Source organism: Eublepharis macularius, chromosome 5 (genome assembly GCF_028583425.1).
Source record: "Eublepharis macularius isolate TG4126 chromosome 5, MPM_Emac_v1.0, whole genome shotgun sequence".
Lineage (NCBI taxonomy): Eukaryota > Metazoa > Chordata > Lepidosauria > Squamata > Eublepharidae > Eublepharis > Eublepharis macularius.
Window position 1 is genome coordinate 86,024,898 of NC_072794.1, and position 21,637 is coordinate 86,046,534.

The 21,637-nt window shown below is 40.3% G+C and overlaps 2 protein-coding genes across 3 annotated transcripts; both read left to right on the top strand.

The window, feature by feature from the left end:
* The first annotated feature begins 5,044 nt into the window (after nt 1–5,044).
* On the top strand, nt 5,045–8,727 carry MAGOH (mago homolog, exon junction complex subunit). The gene is made up of 5 exons (XM_054980751.1): nt 5,045–5,198; nt 6,343–6,401; nt 7,007–7,117; nt 7,469–7,551; nt 8,555–8,727. Exons 1-5 carry the CDS (start codon nt 5,111–5,113, stop codon nt 8,652–8,654), a joined length of 441 nt encoding a protein of 146 aa, XP_054836726.1. The 5' UTR covers nt 5,045–5,110; the 3' UTR covers nt 8,655–8,727.
* Nucleotides 8,728–12,397: 3,670 nt separating this feature from the next.
* CZIB (CXXC motif containing zinc binding protein) lies at nt 12,398–21,478 on the top strand. 2 transcript variants are annotated; one of them, XM_054979988.1, is made up of 8 exons: nt 12,398–12,529; nt 12,629–12,712; nt 14,100–14,156; nt 15,029–15,110; nt 17,111–17,142; nt 17,941–18,022; nt 19,524–19,585; nt 21,304–21,478. In XM_054979988.1, the coding sequence occupies exons 1-8, from the start codon at nt 12,524–12,526 to the stop codon at nt 21,379–21,381; spliced, it is 483 nt and encodes a 160-aa protein (XP_054835963.1). In that variant the 5' UTR covers nt 12,398–12,523; the 3' UTR covers nt 21,382–21,478. The 2 variants fall into 2 exon arrangements, with proteins under 2 accessions (XP_054835963.1, XP_054835964.1); XM_054979989.1 differs by lacking the exon at nt 12,629–12,712.
* Nucleotides 21,479–21,637: the final 159 nt, after the last annotated feature.

Below are 21,637 nucleotides of genomic sequence, written 5' to 3' on the forward strand. Positions count from 1 at the left end.
TCTGCGATTCGCTGTCCCAGTGTTTTCTTTTTAAAAATTAAATTTAGTTGCAGAGGGCTAGTAGTTTGCTCACAGCACTGCCATTTCCCCCACTTGGGGTAAACAATAACTCGTGGAAGGGATTTTAATAAGGAAAATGACAAGGAGGAAAGACTTGACACCTCCCTCATCCTAGTCACAGTTCAGTCAAACTTAGGAGTACTGTCTGCAGTTTAGTAAAAGAAAACTTCAGAAAAATCAAGTTGTAGAATTCTGTATTACATATCCACTGAGTTTCTAGTTTATACAATTAATCCATAAGCACAAAAGTCAAAATAAATTTGGTGCTACACTTTGATTGATTGTGTTGAAGAAATCTGCATCTTACAGAAAATGCTTTTAACATTTTTTCAAGCTTGTCCTTGAACTTGAAGCATATTAATGGTTGTAAATAAAAGCTGTTTTTACACTGGAGTGAAAGTTTCTGTTGACAATTGAGAAAACAGCATTCTGTATAGAACTGATGGTTTTTTTATTTGAACAGAGTTTATTATGTGATCAGAGTTTTCCCACTTTTTGAGGCAGTAAGTGATTCCACAGACCTCAAGTGATAACAGTGGTTTGATGTGCCTGTGTGAATCAGCAGTTACAGATCAAGCCCAACAGATGCAGCTTTTCATTTTGTGCCAAGTGGAGGCAGTTCACACGCCTAGTTGCAAGACATCAAGTGATCCCTAAGGCTCTTGGGATTTTTATTTGCCAGCCTTTGTGGGAGAAAACTTCCAAGAAAGAAACTAAACTGTTGGATGGTTTGCATTCTTTCTTGCCATCAGAAACTATTCCAATTGAGTTATCTCCCACCTTTTAATTTATTTTAATATTTATACGTACTTCTGCCTTGTTTTCATAGTAGTCTTGGCCTGTTTTCATGGTATTCTCTGGCGATGTGCTGTTGGTTTTATAGCTGGTCAATTGACAAGCTGGCAAGGCAGAATATAAAAGTTCTAAATAAATAAAAATCAAAGAACCATAATTTGGGACAAGGACTCAAGAGCTGTTTTAGGCATGCATACAGGCTTACATCTAGAAGATTTCTTCTTGGTTTTTAGTAACAATAGCCCTCATTTTATGTCACAACCCTTTCCCCCTCCCTTCTCCCATCTTTCAAAATTTGATTTGTCGAGTAAGAGATGCAACAGCTAGGGAGAGTGGGGAAGCCTACTGTTGCTGCTTATAAATGAAAGTGGCCAAAGTCCCTGCAGTGCTGCTTTATAATAGCCAAGCAGTCAGTTCAATTGTGCATATATATCACTTGGTTTCTCAGCATTTGCTTTCAGCCAAATGTGTGTGTGAACTGTCTACACTGAAAAGCACTGTATCTGAGATGAAAATTCTGTTTGGAGTGAATAATCTGTGATGGTTTGTTTGTACTTGTGAGTCATCACTTGATACTACCAAGTGACAAATTTGTATACCTGAATTGGCCCTGTATCTCCTTTCTATGGTGTTAAAAGTATATAGTATAATTTGACTTGGGAAGAATTCTGCCCCATCTGTTTCTTATAATATGCACTGAAAATATGCATTGAAAAATAAAGATTTCCTATTTTGTTATGTTAGATTTTGAGAACAAAGACATATGAGCACATAAACATTTTCACTAGAGGATTAAAAAAAGAATGCAGTTCAAGTTGTTATGCTAAGTTTCTCAGCTCATTACTATAAGGTCATGCACTGTGTGTGTGAAGAAAAAATAACAAAATATTTGTATGTAATACCCCTGTATCTAACCTCGATTTGTAAATAGATTTGAAGGCTCTACAGTTTTGATACTTTTTTAAAGAAAAAAATAAAACTGTGTACAAATCCTGTGTATAAAGAAGCTGGGTTTGGGAGTTTTCACCCCAGAAACTATTGTAAATGACTATGATGTGAAGTTTTCTTGCTTTCCAACTGGACAGATTTGTAACTAAATCAAGTCAGTAACCAAATTCTGTTTGTTTTTTAAAAATACCAATCATTTCTAGTATGTAATTGGGAACATTAGGACGTTGTTTTAACAGCGTAACCTTTTCCAACCTCTGTCTTGTCATATTGTTCTGTTAGGATGCATTCTTGCTTGGTGCCTTTTGTGTTTCTGTTTTAAACCTGAACAAAAGGTCTTGGGATTGGGATGGGGGGGAGGGCTCTGCTCTTTATAACATTTGCTGTACTTACATCAGTAGTAATACTGAAAACCAAATGAATACATTTGTAAGACAGTGCACTGTTTCTATAGAGAAATTAAATTTTTTTTATTGGTAACTTGCAGTGTGTTTTTGTTTTTATGGCACTTATAGCCAAAATCTCTCAGTGCAGAAGAACTATTAAAGACTTCTAATTGAGCTGTATCAATAAATATACAAGTTATTAATCTTCACAGAATTATTAGCCTGCATCCAAACCTATATTTCCATTGGCCATTTGTAGTATATGTGTCCTGAAAAAAAAAAAAGCACCAGCTTGACTTAATTACTTGGATGTAATTCTTGTCATGTGTAAATTAAGCATACAGCTATTTACAAGCCAGTTCTAATTGAATCATGGACTTCCAACACAGGTTTCTTAATATCACAAAAGTAGCTATATTTCAACTAGGGTTGCCAGCTCTGGGTTGGCAAATACTTCAATATTAATTTTTAATGTTCCATGAGGTTTTATTTTCTCTTTAAAATCTTTTTTTAGTATACAGAAATAATAAAATGTATTGGTCCCAAAAACCGATTGGTTTCTTAAAGTATAATTTACTCGGCCATCTTAATTTGGTGAGAGATGACATTTATAGACCTGCGAAACAAACATTATTGAGAAAACTTGATGGACTAACAAGACACTTTCTCTTATACGGAAAGACAACTAAGGATTAACAGCATTCTTTAGAAAGGTTACTGTTCCAAATTGGTAATTGGTTAAAAACAAGAATCAGAGGATACGAATGGGACAATTTTCACTATTGAGACTAGCTACATTTGTAAATGGAGGGGTGCAGTGTAATTTTTAACTCCATACACCAAAAATCAAAGACTAACATCAAAGCACTTAACCTAGAAAAACCCGTTAGTAGTCAATAGCAATTGGAATGAATGGAAATATTAGAGAACAGTGCCTTGGATTTCACTAAAGCTACCCTAAAGTCTGTTTGAGTGCACGTCACACATCAATTATTCCGTGACAGTTAGGGTTGGTTTTTAGATTTGGTTTTCCAAAGGTTTGCATTTAATTCTCATCTATTGAAGGTTGCTGCTGAAAGCCTTTGCCTATCTTTCATGGCAATCTGTGTTATAAATAATAGCTGAACTCTGATTCTTGGCATTGGTCCAATATACTACACAGCATTAATATGCTACCCAGCTAAGACTGGCATGCTAATACTGCATGTTAAATCAGTAAAGAGACAACAGGTATTCAAGAATTATTATTCCTTTGCTGCTCATCCATGAATAAGGATTTTGGGTGTATTGCTTTGTAAGCATCAATGGACTTCTGCTTTGTAAAGTATGTGTGGAAAACAGATAGGCTGAACTTAAGTTTAGCTTTCTTCTCTGCCCCTGCAATGTAGTTGAATCTGCATGTGAAAGGTGCAGAATAGTTAACATTAAACAGGGACATGTATTGCACTGATCATTACACTGCTAGCATGGCATAATAGTAAAGAGTGACACACAAAGATCCAGGAGACCTGGTTTCAAATACCATCTCTACTAAAAAGCTCAGTGGGTGACTTTGGGTTAGTCTTTATCCGTCAGTCTAATGTACCCAACAAGGTTATTGAAAGGACAAAAGGAGGACAAGGACCATATATACAGCCCTAAACTTCTTGGAAGAAGAGTGGGATAGAAATCCCAATTGACAGCACAAACGCCCAATTGCTGTGGACCAACCTCTCAAGTTCATTACAAGTATTTCACCAATCGCACGCACACACACCCTTCAATGATGCCTTGCAGTTTGTACAGCCCTCAGGTGAGTTCCTATTTTAATAAGATTATCCCTATTGGAACCACACAACATTAATCAGAGTTGCCAGTGGGTGAAGACTTTTGTTTTGCCTGGTGTTTCTTCAGGGATCCCCCCCTCCTGTTTTATGTTTTAACTGCATGTGTATTTTTGCTTGGTTTTAACCATGTTGATGTGTTTTTGTTTGGTTTTAATGGTTTTTAAGATGTCTTTTTTATTATGTATGTTTTTAAGTTGTTAACCACCTTGGCAGCCCTGATTAAGGCTGAAAGGCAGAGTACAAATTAAATTTGAAAAAAAGATCTTATAGAAAGCCAGTAAAGAACAAAATGCTAAATTGATGGGGCGGGGGGGGGGGTGCAACAGACTGCATAAAATCTGTCTAATTTGGCAACCTTCGCTGAAGGCCGTTTAACTGTCTTTCCTCTTCTTTTTTGGCTACCATGTCGTTGCTTGCCCCTGCGTAGCAACCTGAAATTGCCTTGGTGGCCTCCCATCCAAGCACTAACCAGGGCTGATCCTGCTTGGCTTCCGAGATTTCGGGGCAGCCTGAGCCATCCGGGTCAGGAGGCTGTCATAAGCAGGAGCTAAAAGCGACATGAGGGCAGCAGCCAAGGCCCAACACTGCACTTTCTCGTCTCCTTGCCCACTCCCCGCCCCCTTATTTGCATTTCCTTTAAACCTCGTTCAGCTCTCCATCATGCCCCCTTTTTAAACATTTTCTATTCCACAGAGATAAATATAACAGCGATTTTTTTTAAAAAAAACTAGAACTTTCGGTAAAAACTGAAAGCCGTCATCGTTCAAGAGTTTTTAAGGATAGGCGTCACTCTAGGCCTAGGCATCTCCAAGGATCCTATATATCCATGGGGAATATCCTATATCGAATCTTAATTTCGGATATTCATTAATTTTTACAATTCATTTGTAAACTGGAACTCCCAGTAAGGACTGCAATCCGTTGCCGCTCTAGGCACTTGCTATCTTAGCGTCATAACCCACGGGCGTGCAATAGAGCGATGATTCGGTGTTCGACCTGCGCTCGCGCGACTCTTCGGTGACGTAAATTTTCTGTGCCCGCGCGCGCACCGGATTCTTTCCATCCGGAGCTTGCTGGTCTCGGCGCGTCGGAGCGATGGCGAGTGATTTTTACTTGCGGTATTACGTTGGGCACAAGGGGAAGTTCGGCCATGAGTTTCTGGAGTTCGAGTTCCGCCCCGACGGTAAGGCCGAAGCCGGACTGCAGTTTCAGGCTTTGAGGGTGGCGGGACTTCGAGGCAAGGAGGGGCTGGAAGGGGAGGAGGATTAAGAGGGGTTGCCGTTGAACGGAGAGGGCGAGCAGATAAGAGTTTGATATTCGCTGCGAGGAGGAGCTGATGTGTTTGTAGGTTACCGTAAGAGAAGCAAATGTGACGGAGGAAGCTTAAAGCCGAATAATGAATGAGTGGGCTGTGTCGGGACAGTACAAGAAATCAATAGTAAAATCAGTTGTACCGGTAGTACCAAATCTGTTTGGTACTAATCGCTAATAGCCTGATTGAAAAGAGTCCAGTAGCACCTTTAAGACTAACCAACTTTCCTGTTGCATAAGCTTTCGAGAATCACAGTTCTCTTCGTCAGATGCCCGATTGATACAGGAATACATTTGGGGGGGGGGGTGAAAATGGTCAAGCAGAAATCCTCAGGGGAAAAAAAACTCTTGTGGAAGTGGCACGTAGTAGGCTGCCTAAGGAGCGAGACTGCATTCTCCAAAACAGTTCCCTTTGCTCTGGGTCAAAGCCTCTCTGAACAAGAAAACGATTAAGGAAACAAACATCTGCTGGATGGGCTAATGTAGAAGATTGAATCCAGACAAAGTTGGCAATTTCCACAGAGGTCTGCTTCCTGCTTGAGACCCATGCCCCCCACCCTAGCATTCCTCATTATCTCCTGTTTCCCTCTCAGCACTTTTTTGTTAGTAGACAGCAGTGGGAAGGGGGAGGCAGAAAAATTCTGTTCTGCTGATGGAAAATTTAGTCTAGATTCAACCCAGAAGGTGGAGGGAAGAGAGGCAGCTAAGGAGACTAACGGGTAAAATAACTGTTATAAAAATACATCTTTAAAATCAAATAAAAACACATAATTGAAACCAAAGCTAAAATATGCATGCAAAAAGATAAAATACAATTAAAACATAGTAGGAAGGAGAGAGAACAGTTTTCTCTAGTTAGGGAATAACATTTTGTCCTGTCTCCTTTCTCAGTCTCGATAAGTGAATACAGAACTGATTTAGTTGATTCCAGATTAAAGATAATGATCATCTGTATTAAAAGAAAGCCAGATCTTGCTTTGTGTGATATTTGAATTTAATTTTTTCTGTTTCAACAGGTAAACTCAGATATGCAAACAATAGCAATTATAAAAATGATGTGATGATCAGGAAAGAGGTATGTTGTCTATAACACTGCCTTTAGATGCATGAATTTGAGTTCCAACAAAGCACATGTTGGCATATCTTGTATTTTCCTGTGGTTGTAGTTAAGAGCTATTATTAGATGTCTGAATTGTATATAACTGGGGAAGCCTTGAGAATATGCTTGTTATTTCTTTTTACTACATTCTTAATATTTTTGAATGCAGAAAACATGGAATCTTTTTTTAGCTGTGTCACTGGAAATCATGGATCTGCATTTTAAATACTATAGTTCATAATATTTATGTAAACTGTTTCTCTTTCCTCATTGAAAGTTTGTTATAGGAAAGAAACTTTCCATTACATTTAACTTAAGTGGGAAACTTGCGTTATAAATTGTCTCTCTCTGTTCCCCAAAGTTGCACATAGCACTGACCATGCAGATTCCTTTGTCACAGCAATATATGCCCAATATGCCACCACCCACCCACCCCAGTTATTTCAGTGGATAATGACATGCACAAATGTCCAAAAAGAAAAGATAGTGGGTAATATTTTTTTGCCTTGTATGGATGTATAGTGAGAGAGAGAGATTTGCCTACAAAAGAATTGATGTATATATTTACATGTTGCTTATAGGCATACGTACACAAGAGTGTGATGGAAGAGCTAAAGCGGATAATTGATGACAGTGAAATTACAAAAGAAGATGATGCATTATGGCCACCACCTGACAGAGTTGGTCGGCAGGTGAACACATTTATTTCATTACAAATATCTTATGCTTTGTTTCAGCTAAGTCTCACCTCTGTATGTGATTTATGCTTGTTTTCAAATTTCCACAATCCATATCATTTTGAATTATTCATTAAGTGTCCTAGTTGTTGATTGTATTAATTTGCACTGCCTGATCTGCTTTGCGTCTCCATGAGAAAGATGGACAATAAACAAATAATAAATAATAAGGTTGTACCTTTTAACCATCTTTTAAGGAAGGCGGGGGAATGAGGCTTGATAATATATATGACATGGTTATCCTATTGGATCTTCAAGGCAGTATATGATAAAGCAACTTTGTTTCATGACTATTTGTTTTTCTAGGAGCTTGAGATTGTAATTGGTGATGAACACATATCGTTTACCACATCAAAAATTGGTTCTCTCATTGATGTAAATCAGTCCAAGTAAGTGCTCTTTGAATGTATTAGCTAACCTAAGGGTTTTTCATATAAGATTGTTTCTAAGACTACAAACTGAAATACATGCTCCTTCAATCCAGTGGTATCAAGATTGTAGCCAGCGTCACTTTAGAGAGCAATCCTAGGCAGGTTTACCCAGAAGTAATTCACATGTTGCTAATAGGTCTTGTTCCCAGGAAAGTGTCTCTAGGGTTGCAGCCGTATTTCCTTGCTCCTTTCTTGTTGAGAGAGTGGCATGCTATGCCACAGAATTTCATTCTTTTATAATAGAATGACCCATCATATTATTTTTGTTGACATAAGTGAAAATGTTTTATCTTAATGCATAGAAGTATTGGTTTACAAACAATCTATGCCTAATGTGAATAACTCATAAGCAATACTCTAGTAATGTAAAGCTGTGTATTTTAACATAATTTACAGCCTTAAGGCTACTTGAAAATCAGTAGAATGTATCAAATGAACATGGTTGAGTAACAGCTCTGATACTATCCTTGTCTACAGAAGCATCACACAACATACTCTGAGGCGAGGGTTTCAAGAATGGGCTCATAAAGGAGAATTAACAGAATCATGCAGGAAGGGAGGGGTTTAAGAGATGGATGGGATAGTAACACTACAACTTGGCCCCAGTTGCCTTGCCTAATATGCTACACTAGTGGTCCACTGCTGCCTTTGGTCCACTGCAGCCAAAGCTAGGTCTTGGATTGGCTGTTCTAAGGCTTCACCAGATAAAAATTCAAATATTAGCAGTTTGAATATATCTCAGCTGTGACATTTCATTATTTTCATTCTTGATGCCTCCCCTCTTTTGAAAAAGTCATGTATAAATTGCATCATTTTGGTTGTTCCCAGCTGCTAAGAGCAAGGCCTAAAGATGCTTGAAGTTTTGATAAATTGTAGGAGACTTTCTCTTGTCACGTTTCACATTGTCTCAAAGATTCTGCGTCTTAATGGCTAATATCTTTTTTTTTCATTTACATTTCAGGGATCCAGAAGGTCTAAGAGTGTTTTACTACCTTGTCCAGGACCTCAAGTGTCTAGTCTTCAGTCTTATTGGATTGCACTTCAAAATTAAGCCAATTTAAATTGTATGGTTAAGTTTGTATTGTAAAAATTTCCTGTCATTCCCTATTTCTTTTATTAAATGACTTTTATCTATGTCCGTTTTTATAGAGTGAATTTAATAAATGCTGAAAAGATCTTTTTATTTAGGAAGTGTATTCTAATCTTAGAAGTGTATCAACAATTTATTTGAATTAGGAGGGATAGCTTTTTAGTTTGAGGTGATAGTAATGTAGCAATAAAGCCTTTGCAGTGATTTGAGAGACTTTTTAAAAATGCATTTTAAAATACTTGCACTGAGTATATTATATTTTATACTCAGTTTTGAGCGGGGGGTGGCATGTGGGATAGCTGCTTCATATATTATAATGAATGCCTGTATCAGAGTCCATCTTTTTTATGGAGGGGAGGCAGATCCCTTTTACTAGGACCCAGTACAAATGAAGTAGAAAATTAGATTTGTGGGGACTGCTGTGCTTTTGCTGTATTGGTGAGCCGTTTCTGCTATGGTCTCACCACTATTACACTTATTTTACTGTAAGTGGCTGCTTCTCCCCAAGAGGGGTCAGGCTACAAACCACATGTACCAATGCTGCATTGTTTGCATCTTCTCTGCTAGGCATACTTCAAGATCCTGGTTATAACTCAGAATGCTCAACATACCTTTGTGATAGCAACTGTGATGGGCAGTTCCATCCTTGTATCCAGGTGTTTTCTAAAAGAGCAAGTTAGACAACATATGTAGCTCAGTTTCCAAGGCCAGTGAATCAACTGTGAATTATACTTCTTACTTGTTTTTCAGCCAAGGTTGGCTTACAAATAGCTTGCAGTAATTAAAATCTTAACATCCCAATGATCCATACTACCGTAACTTCTAGAGTATTCTATTGCAACAAGCACTACATGGGGCTCCCTTTGAAGATGTCTTGGAAGCTTTAATTGCTACAAAATGTGACGGCAAAGCTCTTCTCTGAGGTTAGCTCCTTGGAACATGCAACTTCAGTGCTGCAATAAATGTACCTATTTGTTTTTGGACCCAATTCAAAATTAGGACTTTTAAAGCCTTTCATGGCCTAGGCCCTTGTACTTCTTGAACTAAATCTCCCAATATACTCCTCTGAGACAGTTATGCTCTGCAGACAGCTGCTTCCTTAAAGTGCTCTCCCTTAGGACTGTCCGGCTTTTCCTGTGGTGATCAAGTCCTTTGGAACAACCTTCCAGAGCGAGTGACGAGGGAACCTTGTTACACTTCAGAAGGCATGTAAGGTAGTCTTGTTCCAGACAGTATTTGAGGTGGGGGAGTGAATTATTCAACAGTTTTGGCTGTGAATTTGTTGATCATGCGTATTTTATGTGCATTTAAAATGTGACTACTATTAAGATTTGTAATTTGTATTTTTATCTGTTTTTTGTTATTTGGACCATTATAATTATGTACTTGCAAGCTGATTGATGCATTGTTTGCCATCTGAAGTCCAAGCAAATAAGGAAGTCCTCCACATGAATTATCTATCCTTTTCAGTGCTTTTGGGAACCAGGGTTGTTGTTTTTCTGCTTCACTACTGCATTGTGGTACATTTGTGTGCCTTGGGGGGTTTTCCTGGCTTTTCTTCCTCAAACCTGCTTTGTTTTGAAGATTTGGGAGAATCGCATTGAAGCCTGGATGGCTGTTGTGAGGGTGAGAAAATTAGGATTTTCTGAAACCACATGCCAGACATGTTCCCAGACCCTGTCCATTTCTTCCCCCTGCCACTATGGGGGGGCTTATTTTTGAAAAAAATCCACACTAGAATATGATTATATCAATATACCATTGTAACAATAGGTATAGCACGTTCTCTGAATTCCTAGCTTTCATTTAAAAAAAAAAAAGTCTAACTCCTTCCTTTTCCTTATATCACTGCAACAGGCCAGAGATGTACTTTTTAAAAATGAAAGCTGGGAATTCAGAGAATCTGCTGTACTTATCGTTACAATAGTATAATGATATTCTTGTGACAATTTGTAAAAAAAAAATTTGCAAAAGCCCTGGTGGTCCAGGGTTGGGGGGTTGGCCACATATGGGGAAAAACTGTGGAAATCTGCTGCTGTGTGGAAGACACCAAGATGAGTAGAAATATTTAAATAAAAATTTGCTCACAACTTGAACTCCCCTTTAACCATCCCCCCAACTCTCCTTTACATACATTTCAATGGAGTTGTGATGTACAGATCAGGAGGGACTATTACTTGGTTTTAGACATCTCCAGATTCAGTAACCAAAATTTGACACTTAAAAAGGTTTTAGGTAGGTTAACAGTAGTTTGTACTTGAATTCCTGGAGATATGCAGTGTATCTAAGCAGACGTTACTGGGCTAAAAGGACAGGTGGTCAGGCTCAGTATATGTAAGGCACTTTCTTTAGTGAGCATAGGGTAACTCTCGGAGTTAGATGCGCTTAAACTCAGTGAAATGTGTCTAATACTGTAACACTAAGGCTGCAGTGCTGGGCCTCTAGACTGAAGGTAAGTTAATTGGAAAATAAAACTATAATTCTCTTCACAAAAGCTGTTGTGGGGAGAGATGCTATGAAAATGAGCATGCACTGCTCCTATTCTAATGAAAGCACTTGCTTTTTTGTGGAATATTGAACTTCTGGGAGAGTTTATTGCATCTGGTCTACTGACAAAATATGATTTGCATCTGGATCTGCAACATTTGGAGCTGGAAATCATGAATTATTACAGCATGGCCAATCACCCCAATCTTAATATTTAGTTGGGATTAGGTCTTAATTTAGTCAGTGGGACATTTTCACATGCTCAAAGCCTCCAGAAGATTACGCAAAACTCACAGCATGAAGCGTCTTCCCAACATGATTTCCCAGCACGATCCCATTTAATGGCACAATTTCTGATGTCATCGCACCATTAAAGGGGATTGTGCTGGGAAATGGTGCTAGGAAGACACTTTATGCCGTAAGTTTCGCGCAGTCTTCCAGATGCTTACAGGTACATGTGAAAATGGCCACAATCGTTTCAGGTAGGTAGCTGTGTTGGTCTGCAGTAGAACAACAGGATTTGAGACCAGTGGCACTTTAGAGATCAACAGGTTTTCAGGGCATAAGCTCCCTGTGGTATCTGAAGAAGGGAGCTTTTACTGTCAAGAGCTTATAGTCTTGGTCTCTTAAGGCGTCATTGGACTCGAATCCTACTGGTATGGGAAAGATGCAGTCTGCTCCAGTACACCAAAATTCTTTGTCATATGCATTATGTTGACATAACTATCTGTGGGTTTTGATGACTCCACATGAAGCTGCCTTATCCTGAATCAGACCACTGGTCCATTAAAATCAGTATTGTCTATTCACAGTGGCAGCAGCTCCCCAGGTTTTCTACATCACTAACTCATCCCTATAACAAGATGCTGGGATTTGAAGCTGTCATCTTCTGCATACTAAGATGCTCTGCAGTGCCACAGAAGCCGAGCCACAGCCTCAACCCAAACTGAAGACTGAATTTTTAGATTGCTTCTGGCAGACAATCCTCCCTCCAAACCCCACCCCCCACAACACACAAGCGCCGCACCATCTTGTTCTCAAGCACCATCAACATGCTACTGGGGACAAATTGACTTTAGCGCTTCCCGGCAATTGCTAACAGTATGGTATTCCGTTTTGAAATACCCTCGCCATAGCGGCGGCAGCCATCTTGTGTAAGGGCAAACGGTCGCTTCAGCATGGTTTGCATAGTCCGGTCAGCCGCCCGGAAGGCCCGTCCGCAGTCTCGCGAGGTTTGGCAGCAGCCGTGTTCGGGCAAATGCTGGTGGAGTCTTTCGCTGCGTTTTCTGCAAAGCCTCCGTCGTTCCGGTTGTTGCTCTGCCCGTAACTCGTTGCGCCTTCGCGCTTCCAGTGATGGGGGTAAGGGGAGGCGCTGCGCGTGTGCGGCGGGCTGAAGCACTGGGGCCTCGGTGGGGCTGGGGCACCTCCCGCGCCTGACACGCTCACGTCTCTTTGCAGAAGATTGGGCTGCAGCTGAAAGCCACCTTAGAAAACATTACCAATCTCAGACCGGTGGGGGAGGATTTTCGCTGGTATCTAAAGGTATGCGTGGAAGGGCGTTGCCCTGTTTACGCAAAACATGTGCTGAAGCGGCAGTGGTTATTCTGCCTCCTTTATAGGCGGAGGTTTGTTCCCCGCCCTCTAGTTTGAAACAGTCAAGTATGAGTCCGTTGGCGCTGTGGGGTTCGGGCTTCCTGGACTTTGCTTCTGGCTCAGGTGCAGAGTGGCTGTCTCTTCCCCACTCACTAACCTACCTCAACCAGCTGACATTTGAGATTAACGACCAATCTTTTCAAATCAGAAAGTGGTGTTTATTGGAGGGCTCCAAACTTTCATTATTTCAAAATTTATGAATTCTTGGAACACTGAAGTACATAGTGATGTTCCCGATCTTTAGGATTCTTTCTATAAATTTGTCACTGGTGTGTTACACAAAAACTGTGGAAATGTGGTGAGATGTATCCTATTTTTTAAAAGTGCAACAGGAAAGCAGACACAGCTGGTGCTGAAGTGTTTCTGTGGAGGCTGTGCCACAAACAGAGCACCATTCACTCCAGAAAGGACTCTTCATTCACCACCCACTTAACCTCATTAAGCACACAGAAGACAAACTCCAAAAATTGGCAGGTTTATGTAGGAACAGAAAATATATATTTTATATAAAACTCCTCTGGGTGCCTAACTGATTCTTTTCTGCTGTGCTGTTTGTTTGACAGTAAAAATGTGTATTTTCACTACAAAAAGCAAATTAACATTAGCATGTGCAAATGAATAAAGACTCCCCTTCTGCTTTCCATTCTCTCTTTCCTCCCAATGTTTCAATGAGACATTCATAAATGCAGTGGTCCCAATTGCTCAGATAGTGAGTATTTATGGTAATAGGTTTGGGTCAGTGTGGTCACCTGCAACAGTGGTCACCTGCACCTGTTGTTTGGGCGCCATGATAGCACACACCCCTTTATATTACTGACTGTAGGAAACATGTTAGCATGTGATACAGGTGGAAATCTGCCTGTGTAACAAGACTTTCTTGCTTCTCTCTTCCCACTGCAACCTCCTGGAAAGACTCCTGGGGGTTGGGGGTTCCTTGGAAACTACTTGGGAAGTTGTGCCAGCCAGTGTTGCTGGAGGAGATCTATGCAATCTGTGGGAATTGGGGCCAGAGGGTGGGCTTTGACTTCCAGATGAAAGACCTTCAGGTCAAGCCATAATTTTTATTCTTGTGCTATCTTTAGAGATAATCTCAGATGGTATATTTCAGTTTGGAATTGTTTTGAGGTTTTTTTGTTTATCAGGAATGTATTGGGACTGCCTTGCAGTTCACATCCATCCATTTATTTTACATGAATCTATTTTTTCCTTCAGGTATCATTCTGCTGTTGAATTTCTCTATGTGTTTTTAGTTTGTGCTTGGTTTTGTTTGTTTCAGCTGAAGTGCGGGAATTGTAGTGAGGTTTCTGAAAAATGGCAATATTTACGACTAATGGTAGGTCTCGAAACTATATAACATGGGCATGCTAAACTAATACATAAATTAGAGGAATGGCCTTTAAGTGTTGTAACAAAAAGAGAAGCTGGGTTTGGGAGGGAGAGTGCCATCAAGCAACAACCAATTTATGGTAAAACCTGCTGGGATTTTCAAGGCAAGATATGTTCAGGGGGGGTTGGCCATTGTCTGCCTCTGCGTAGACTTCCTTGTTCATCTCCCATCCAAGTACTAACTAGGGTTGTGCCCACTTAGCTTCTGTCATCTGATGAGATCAGGCTAACCTGGGCTATCAAGATCTGGGTTGGGGAATGCTTAGAGTTGTTTATATAGATTACATTTTAACTCTTGTCATAAGAAGAGCTCTACTAGATCAGACCAGTGTTCTATCCAGTCCACCATCCTGTTTCACATATGTCCAAGCAGTTGTCCTGGAGGGCTGTCACTTATGAATAGCTCTCATGTTTATAAATTGATGGTATTGGTGCCTCACTGGGCCACCATTTGCATTGAGGGGGCAGTATTGCAGTACATCATTTGACATGGGTGTGCCATTCAGAAATTATACTGTTGACATTATCAGCATTCTTTAAAGTCTGATTGTATGCATGGAATTTGGAGTGTGGTAACATCAATATATAGATGACACCCAGTTGTTTCACGCAGTCAGATGAGATCAGTGGGTCTATGGAGTTCCTGAATTAGGAGCCTGGAGAGGGTAATAGGATAGATTAGGGCTAACAAACCGAAGCTCAATCCAATATGATGCAGTGTTGGTCTGAATATTACCTTAGTGTTAGCATTTGTTGGGGGTAATTCTGTCACGCAGGATCTGTTTTGGCTTTAAATACTCCTTTTGAAATGTCATTTAGGATAGTCACCCTCTCAAAGGAGGCAGAGGGAGTGCCACAATGGTGCAGAAATGCAAGCTATGCTCCAGAGAAAACTCTATAGGTAGGTAATTTCTGTACTTCAATCAACAGGATATAAATAACCCAGCCTTATTTTTGACTATTGCCTTTCAGCTTGAGGCACATGTTTCTGCTCTCATTAATGGAGGCCACTTATATATATTTGAAATGAAGGGATGTATAATATAATCAGAACCCATAACTGGAAATAATCAGAGACTAACATTGCTTATGTATAATTGTATGCTGGGATACAATTATACATTTGTTCATGTTTAAGAAATTTGGCTGAAGTTCGTCTGTACTGCAGCAAGAACAATGGCATACCTGCAGTGCTGTCTCCCTCTTCATTGGCTCATATTGACTGAACGTGAGCTTAGTTATCTGCCCTTCCCTTGTTCTTGTCTCAAGCATATATCTTATTTATATAGGCTGAATACTGGGCTCATGGTCTCTGTGCAAAAGTAGGGTTTGCTTTTTTCTCAGCCTGCCTGTGAGGTGAGCTCATATCATGTCATTATTTTTTATCTTAATCTTTACTGCAATCTTATACATTAAAGCACCATACCATAAATAAATAAAATTGAATCACAATTAAGGGGGAGTGGGAAACTCTGCTTTTAAGTTTTCCATTTGCTGAAAAAGTGGGTGGATTTTGCTCATTCTGTCCCACCTCACACACACACTGGAGATTCCCCTTTCTCACACACACACACACACACACACCCAAAGTATTATCAGCAGTCCACCAGTCTCCCCAGGAGTAGGTAAGGGAGGGGGGCTGACTGTAGCAGGTGGTGGTAATTGCCCTCTACTGGCAGAAGTGCCTTCTGGGAGCAGAAAAGATCTAACCTGCTAATTAAGGACACTGTTTGTAGGTCAGCCACAGGCAACAGTCATGCCCAGTTTATAGTATTTCCATCCATGCACACTTTTCTAATGTGCCAAGCTAATATTTCCATTTGTAGCAGGTCACAATTTAATTTGACTGCCTCAGTCTCCAATAGTGAAGCCAAAGTGTTTACAGTATGAATTAGGGATGTGTACCCTAAAAAGATTTGGGTTTCTCGTTTTGGGTTTACCCAAAGCGAGAAAAATTCAGGCGCACATCCATAGTATGAATAGCAAAAGTGAAAATGGAATAGGGACTGAAAATAAACAGCTAGTGAATCTGAGGTCCAAGAAACAGAGCCCTGGAGAAATAGTCAGAAATTCAAGTTTGATGTAATAGCATTCAGAAATCATTTAGATGCATGTTTTAATTTCATTGAGGAATTTTTAAGATGCTTCTCTAAACAGGCCATATTAAGAAGAATGGTTTTAATTTTTATTTTTATGTGTATCTTTGAATGACTTTTTTTTCTTAGATCTCTTCTAGCAATTCCAATGGGTGATTTTGCTTGTTGCCCTATCCTAGGGCAAACCTCCAACTCCCACACTAAGGTAGTCTGGGAGTCCCCCAGGAGCAGCATTTGGGAGGGGGCTTTTGGCTGCAGCAGGGGGATGTCAAATCCAAGTTGTTTTCCATTTAAACTGAGATCTACAAATCTGTGTGCTTTCCGACTTTGGAAAGAATTAAGACTAGCACACTGAGCATTTTTCTTGCAATATATTTTAATGATTTTTTTGTGTCTCTCTTGATACGCTCCTACTTCCCTTGATTAAAGGCAGAATAACCCATTACATTAATCCACTTATGGGCAGTTGTTTAAATTAAAATAGATTAACCCCCAATGAAATAATAGACATGGAATCTGTTGAAACTTAAGTACTGCATTTGGTTTTGTAAATTAATATCTTCGCCTCATATTCATTTATAGACATGTTGGAACCTACGATTCTCCCATCCTCCATTTTTGTCCTTACAACAACCCTGTGAAATAGACCAGTTCCTCTCTATCAGCATAACCAAGGCAACTCAACCTGCTTCATGGACAAGTGAAGATTTGAACCTGGGTCTCCCCAGTTCTGGTCTGGCACTGTAAATGCTACACCACACTAGCTATTTCCCTCTTTAGCTATATTTTTCTTCTTTTCTTTCAGACATCTTAAGTCATACCATGAAGCCTTACAATGTAAGTTCATTCTTTTGCTTATTACTGAGTAAATAACATCTTTTTGTGTACTTCATCCAGAGATATCCAGGTGCCGAAGCATTTTATATGCAACTAGTACTTTATGTAGTGGTACTTCCAAGTAGATGTGCACGAGCAACTGCATTTCAGTATGGATGCACCATTCATCTTTACATTAAGGTGGAAATATCCAGTCTGGATTGCCTGTTGGTGCCCTGTCACTGTTACGCCTGCAGGACTCCTTCCATGCAGGTACCTGCACATAGAAAACAGAGCTTTGGATTTGCCCTTGTTTTTCATGTACAGTAGGATCTCATGGTGGTTGTGTGTATAGAATCTCTTTCCCATATATAAAGAATGTCTGGATTAGGAAGACCAATGTTGTTACTTTGCTGTATACATTATTTAAGAATACTAAACTCCAGATAAATGAAGTGATACAATTCTGAAAGTACTTTTAAACTTGGGACAAGAACAGCAAGTTATTATTTTAATTGATTTGTCCTGTATACATTATATTCAAATTAAAGAGCTGTTGTACTGCTGACTACTTGGTTAGAGGCTGTCTAAATAGGCCCTAATGACTGAAGTTCTTCTGTATGATATACTTATGGATTGTTCACTGCTTTTCTGAAAGTTGGGAACTAGTTCTGGAAACGTATAAGGGCAATGAATGATTGGAGATGTTGGAATAGTAGCACTTTGTGTTTTTATGGGATATGATATTTGGAAAACAAGTTTTATGTATTTCTGCAAATATTTATTCCAGCATGAAAGCTGTTTTCATCTTAATTTTAGGCTGAAGACAGTGAAAGGTTTAAGACAATAGTTGAGTTTGAATGTCGAGGCCTTGAACCAGTGGACTTCCAACCACAGGCAAGTTTTCGTTATTTTTTTGCTGGGTACCTATGAAGCACCTGTCTCTTGAACCTAAAATCTGATGCAACTGGTTCTGTTGAGGCTAATTTCTACTATTGTGTTTGTGTCAAAGTGGTGATTCTTTCCTCCCATCCAGATTTCCTATTATGATGTGATCATGTGAAAACACCTGAGTTTTCTCAGGTAGACTTTTCGGCTGAGTCACAGATGTGCTTTGAGAGCTCTGTGCTTCCCAGGTCCCAATTTAGATTGGGACCACATTGAGAGGGTTTGGATCTTCTCCATGCTCTTGTTTTCCTGAAATTACCGTAGGGAGTCAGTTTGTCCCATTGGAAGCAGCACCAGTACAGACATGTAACATGTCAGCAGCAACAGACTGGAAGCAAAAACAGCACTGGAAAGGGCCCCATCCCCACAATAGACAGGAGGAGCAAAAGATGGCTTTCTCGCTGCCACCACAAGCAAGCCAGCTACTCCAGACTTGTGTGGGATAAGCAAACCACAGCAGTTCAACCACATCATATGGGGCTGGGACATCAGGCTCACTCGCCTGCCCCACATGGGTCCAGGGCTTGCTCACTATGGCAGCTCCCTTGCATGAGGCTGGGGTCATTGGCTAGCCCACAGTGACTTACCAGTTGCAGTAGTGGCAACTCTTCCACCCCACATGGGATGAGGGCCATTAGCTTGTTCACAGCAGTGGCTCACCTGCCCCACGTAGAGTAAGGACCACTGGCTCTCCACAGTGGCAGCTGCAAGGGCTGCCCGTTGTTTGGAGTGGGCTCTGGTGGGGAGAGGCAGCCTCCCAGGCCATCAGCTGACCAGTTTCCCCTGTGGCCTTAATGGCCAAGCTGCCCCAGCATGCCAGTTTTTCTAGTAGAGCAAATAGAAGCTCCCTAAAGCTGTTTCAGACCAGAATGGTGTGGGGGATAGAGCAGATTACACCCATGCTTGCTGTGGTCCAAATCCTTATTTGGTTTTCCACACACTTGGGAAGCACAGAGTTTCCCGACCATCCTTGTGACCTGACCCAGGAAAATACGCAGGAAAAATGTAACACGCAATTAGGCGCTCAGATCTTGGCAAGTTGCTGGCCGCAGATGTATTCCATTCCTTTTGCCCAAGGATGGCCTTATGAGAAATGGATATGGGGCAGTGGTAATGGTGGTACCTACAAGCTTGTTTCCTCATGAATGTGGTATACAAGACAGTACACTGAGAATTGCTATTTCATTGACTTGTATTTCCAACTTGTTCCTTTACCAGCCAGCAGGGGGCAGCGGGTCCCTTCAAGATTCCCTTTAGCAGAAATCAAAGTAACAGGAATGCAAGTTTAGCACAGGGATTTGTTTGTTTTAGATGTAGAGTTCAGCTCTTGGGAGACCCCTTGTCACCCTGGCCACCACCAGTAGCTACCCTTTATTTGCTGCTTACTTTTCATCCATTACATTCTAGATCCGGTTGTTATACCTAATAATTGCTTCCCAAATGTTTACAGGCAGGTTTTGCTGCAGAAGGTGCAGAGTCTGGAACACCTTTCACTGAGGTCAACTTATTAGAAAAGGTACAGTATGTAGTTTTAATAAAAGTTAAATCATAGCTTGATGCATTGCTCCAAACAACCACTTAGCGGTAGTCGCAGGGTCCTAGATAGACTAAACAGTTTGGAAAGGTAAGTGTTCTCATGTAAAATGTACTCATCCAAGTATGACTTTGTTTTCCTAGTGTCTTCTAGGAAGCATCTTGCTCATATAAGCCCCAAATGGCACCAGGCCTATCTTATCCAGTGGTCACCTAGCAAAACCCAACAGCATTCTTTTCTGTTAGACTTTGTCACATTTGGTCTTCTTGCTGCCCTCTCTAGCCCTCTCTGGAAGTATCCAGACCATCATGCTCTCTGCCTCTCTCCCCCTCCTCCATTGCTAGACCTTTTGTGGCATTTGTATGCCAAGCAGCATTTCTAGAGTTGCCAAGTATCTTTCTCCCCCATCCAAGAGAAAGCAGATCATCAGGCTCTGCCAAATACTGGAGGAAAACTATCTTTTTAGATCAGGAAAGCAAGCACAGAATAGTGGTATGTCATAACATCATTGCAGAAGGCTGGCGGGTAGGCTGCTCACAGTTGCTGAATTATACTCAAGTCATTGTTGTGCTTAAAGCAGCTTCTCAGCTAACTGCACTCGTTTTGTGTCACTTGCACAACTGTGAGCTCGTTCTGTCACTATAAGCAGCAAGCAATACTAGTAGCAGTTATAGCTGCAGAGGAGTTAGCCGTGTTAGTCTGTGGTAGCAAAATCAAAGAGAGTCCAGTAGCACCTTTAAGACTAACCAATTTTATTGTAGCATAAGCTTTCGAGAATCAAGTTCTCTTCGTCAGATGCCTGATACAGAGACTGGTCCCTGTATCAGACCAGTCTCTGTATCAGGCATCTGACGAAGAGAACTTGATTCTCGAAAGCTTATGCTACAATAAAATTGGTTAGTCTTAAAGGTGCTACTGGACTCTCTTTGATTTTAGTAGCAGTTATGGCTGTTGTCAGCTATGAAACAGAAAACATTGTTACACTTTGTACTTCTGAAATATTTAATTCTTTGTTTAGCTAAAAAAAAGGACTCCCATGTTTATTTCATGGCAGATGAAAGCCACTTTTTAAGCACCATCTAGAAGTAGATGACTAGCACAAATTAAGAATCTACCAGAGGGTAGTTTCAGGGTTGTTATAATGCAATATAGGAACAGGTAACAATGACCCCCGATAACTATTCCAAGACTGCGTATACACAAGCTCTGGCTTTGCAGATATACGCTCTGGCTTTGCAGATGATTGCTCCAGATTTACCCCTTTCCCATAGAGAACTGTGCTAGGTGATGTCAAGTAATCTCTTTGGAGGCTCAGGATAATAACTGTTCACTATCAGCTGAAGCTATCAGTTGTCTTCAGTCATGAGCTACCATGTCAAGGTCAGTTCACTTCTTGGCATAAAGATCAGTCTGTCTGGTGATCCACCAACAGCTTGACAATTGTAATCCTTCAAGGGTAGAAGAGACAAGCTTGTCTGCAAACTTCACATATGGAAAATATTACTATTTGCACTAAAAAATGTTAAGAAGCTGGAAGCCAATTTGAATTTCAAGCGGAAGTTTTCTAACTTTAATCCCAGTACAAGGGAAACTTTAATATATTAGAAATAATGGCTCAGCTCAAAGCACAGAATCCTGAACTTTAGCTTAGAACTTTAACTGCCTTGTATGTAGCTAATATTGTGAATTTAACTTCACAGGACTGGAATGACTATGATGAAAAAGCAAAGGAATCAGTTGGAATCTACGAAGTTACTCATAGGTTTGTCAAATGTTGAAACTTACTTGTGATGGGGTTACTTTCTCCATGGCCATGTTGTTTAAACTGTAGTTGTTGAATCAAGAATAAAGTCCTATACTTTCTACAAAGTTCAACTCCTCTCCTTAGTGTGTCCTTATTTTGCTATATACAGAGTTTAAAAGCACTGCAGTTAAGCATGCTTGTGTAGAAGGAGTACAGAACACAACACGCTAGCCTCCCCAGAACTAGGGAGAGCTTTGGGCTGTAAGTGTAATAATTGTATTTAGATTAAT

Bases quoted from the DNA above. Each gene is read 5' to 3' on its own strand.
- CZIB (XM_054979988.1), top strand. The intron at 15,111-17,110 runs GTAGGTAATTTC...CTTTTCTTTCAG, and splicing joins CTCCAGAGAAAACTCTATAG to ACATCTTAAGTCATACCATG. The intron at 18,023-19,523 runs GTTTTCGTTATT...GTTTACAGGCAG, and splicing joins GGACTTCCAACCACAGGCAA to GTTTTGCTGCAGAAGGTGCA.
- MAGOH (XM_054980751.1), top strand. From the start codon at position 5,111: ATGGCGAGTGATTTTTACTTGCGGTATTACGTTGGGCACAAGGGGAAG. The intron at 7,118-7,468 runs GTGAACACATTT...TTGTTTTTCTAG, and splicing joins CTGACAGAGTTGGTCGGCAG to GAGCTTGAGATTGTAATTGG. The intron at 7,552-8,554 runs GTAAGTGCTCTT...TTTACATTTCAG, and splicing joins ATTGATGTAAATCAGTCCAA to GGATCCAGAAGGTCTAAGAG.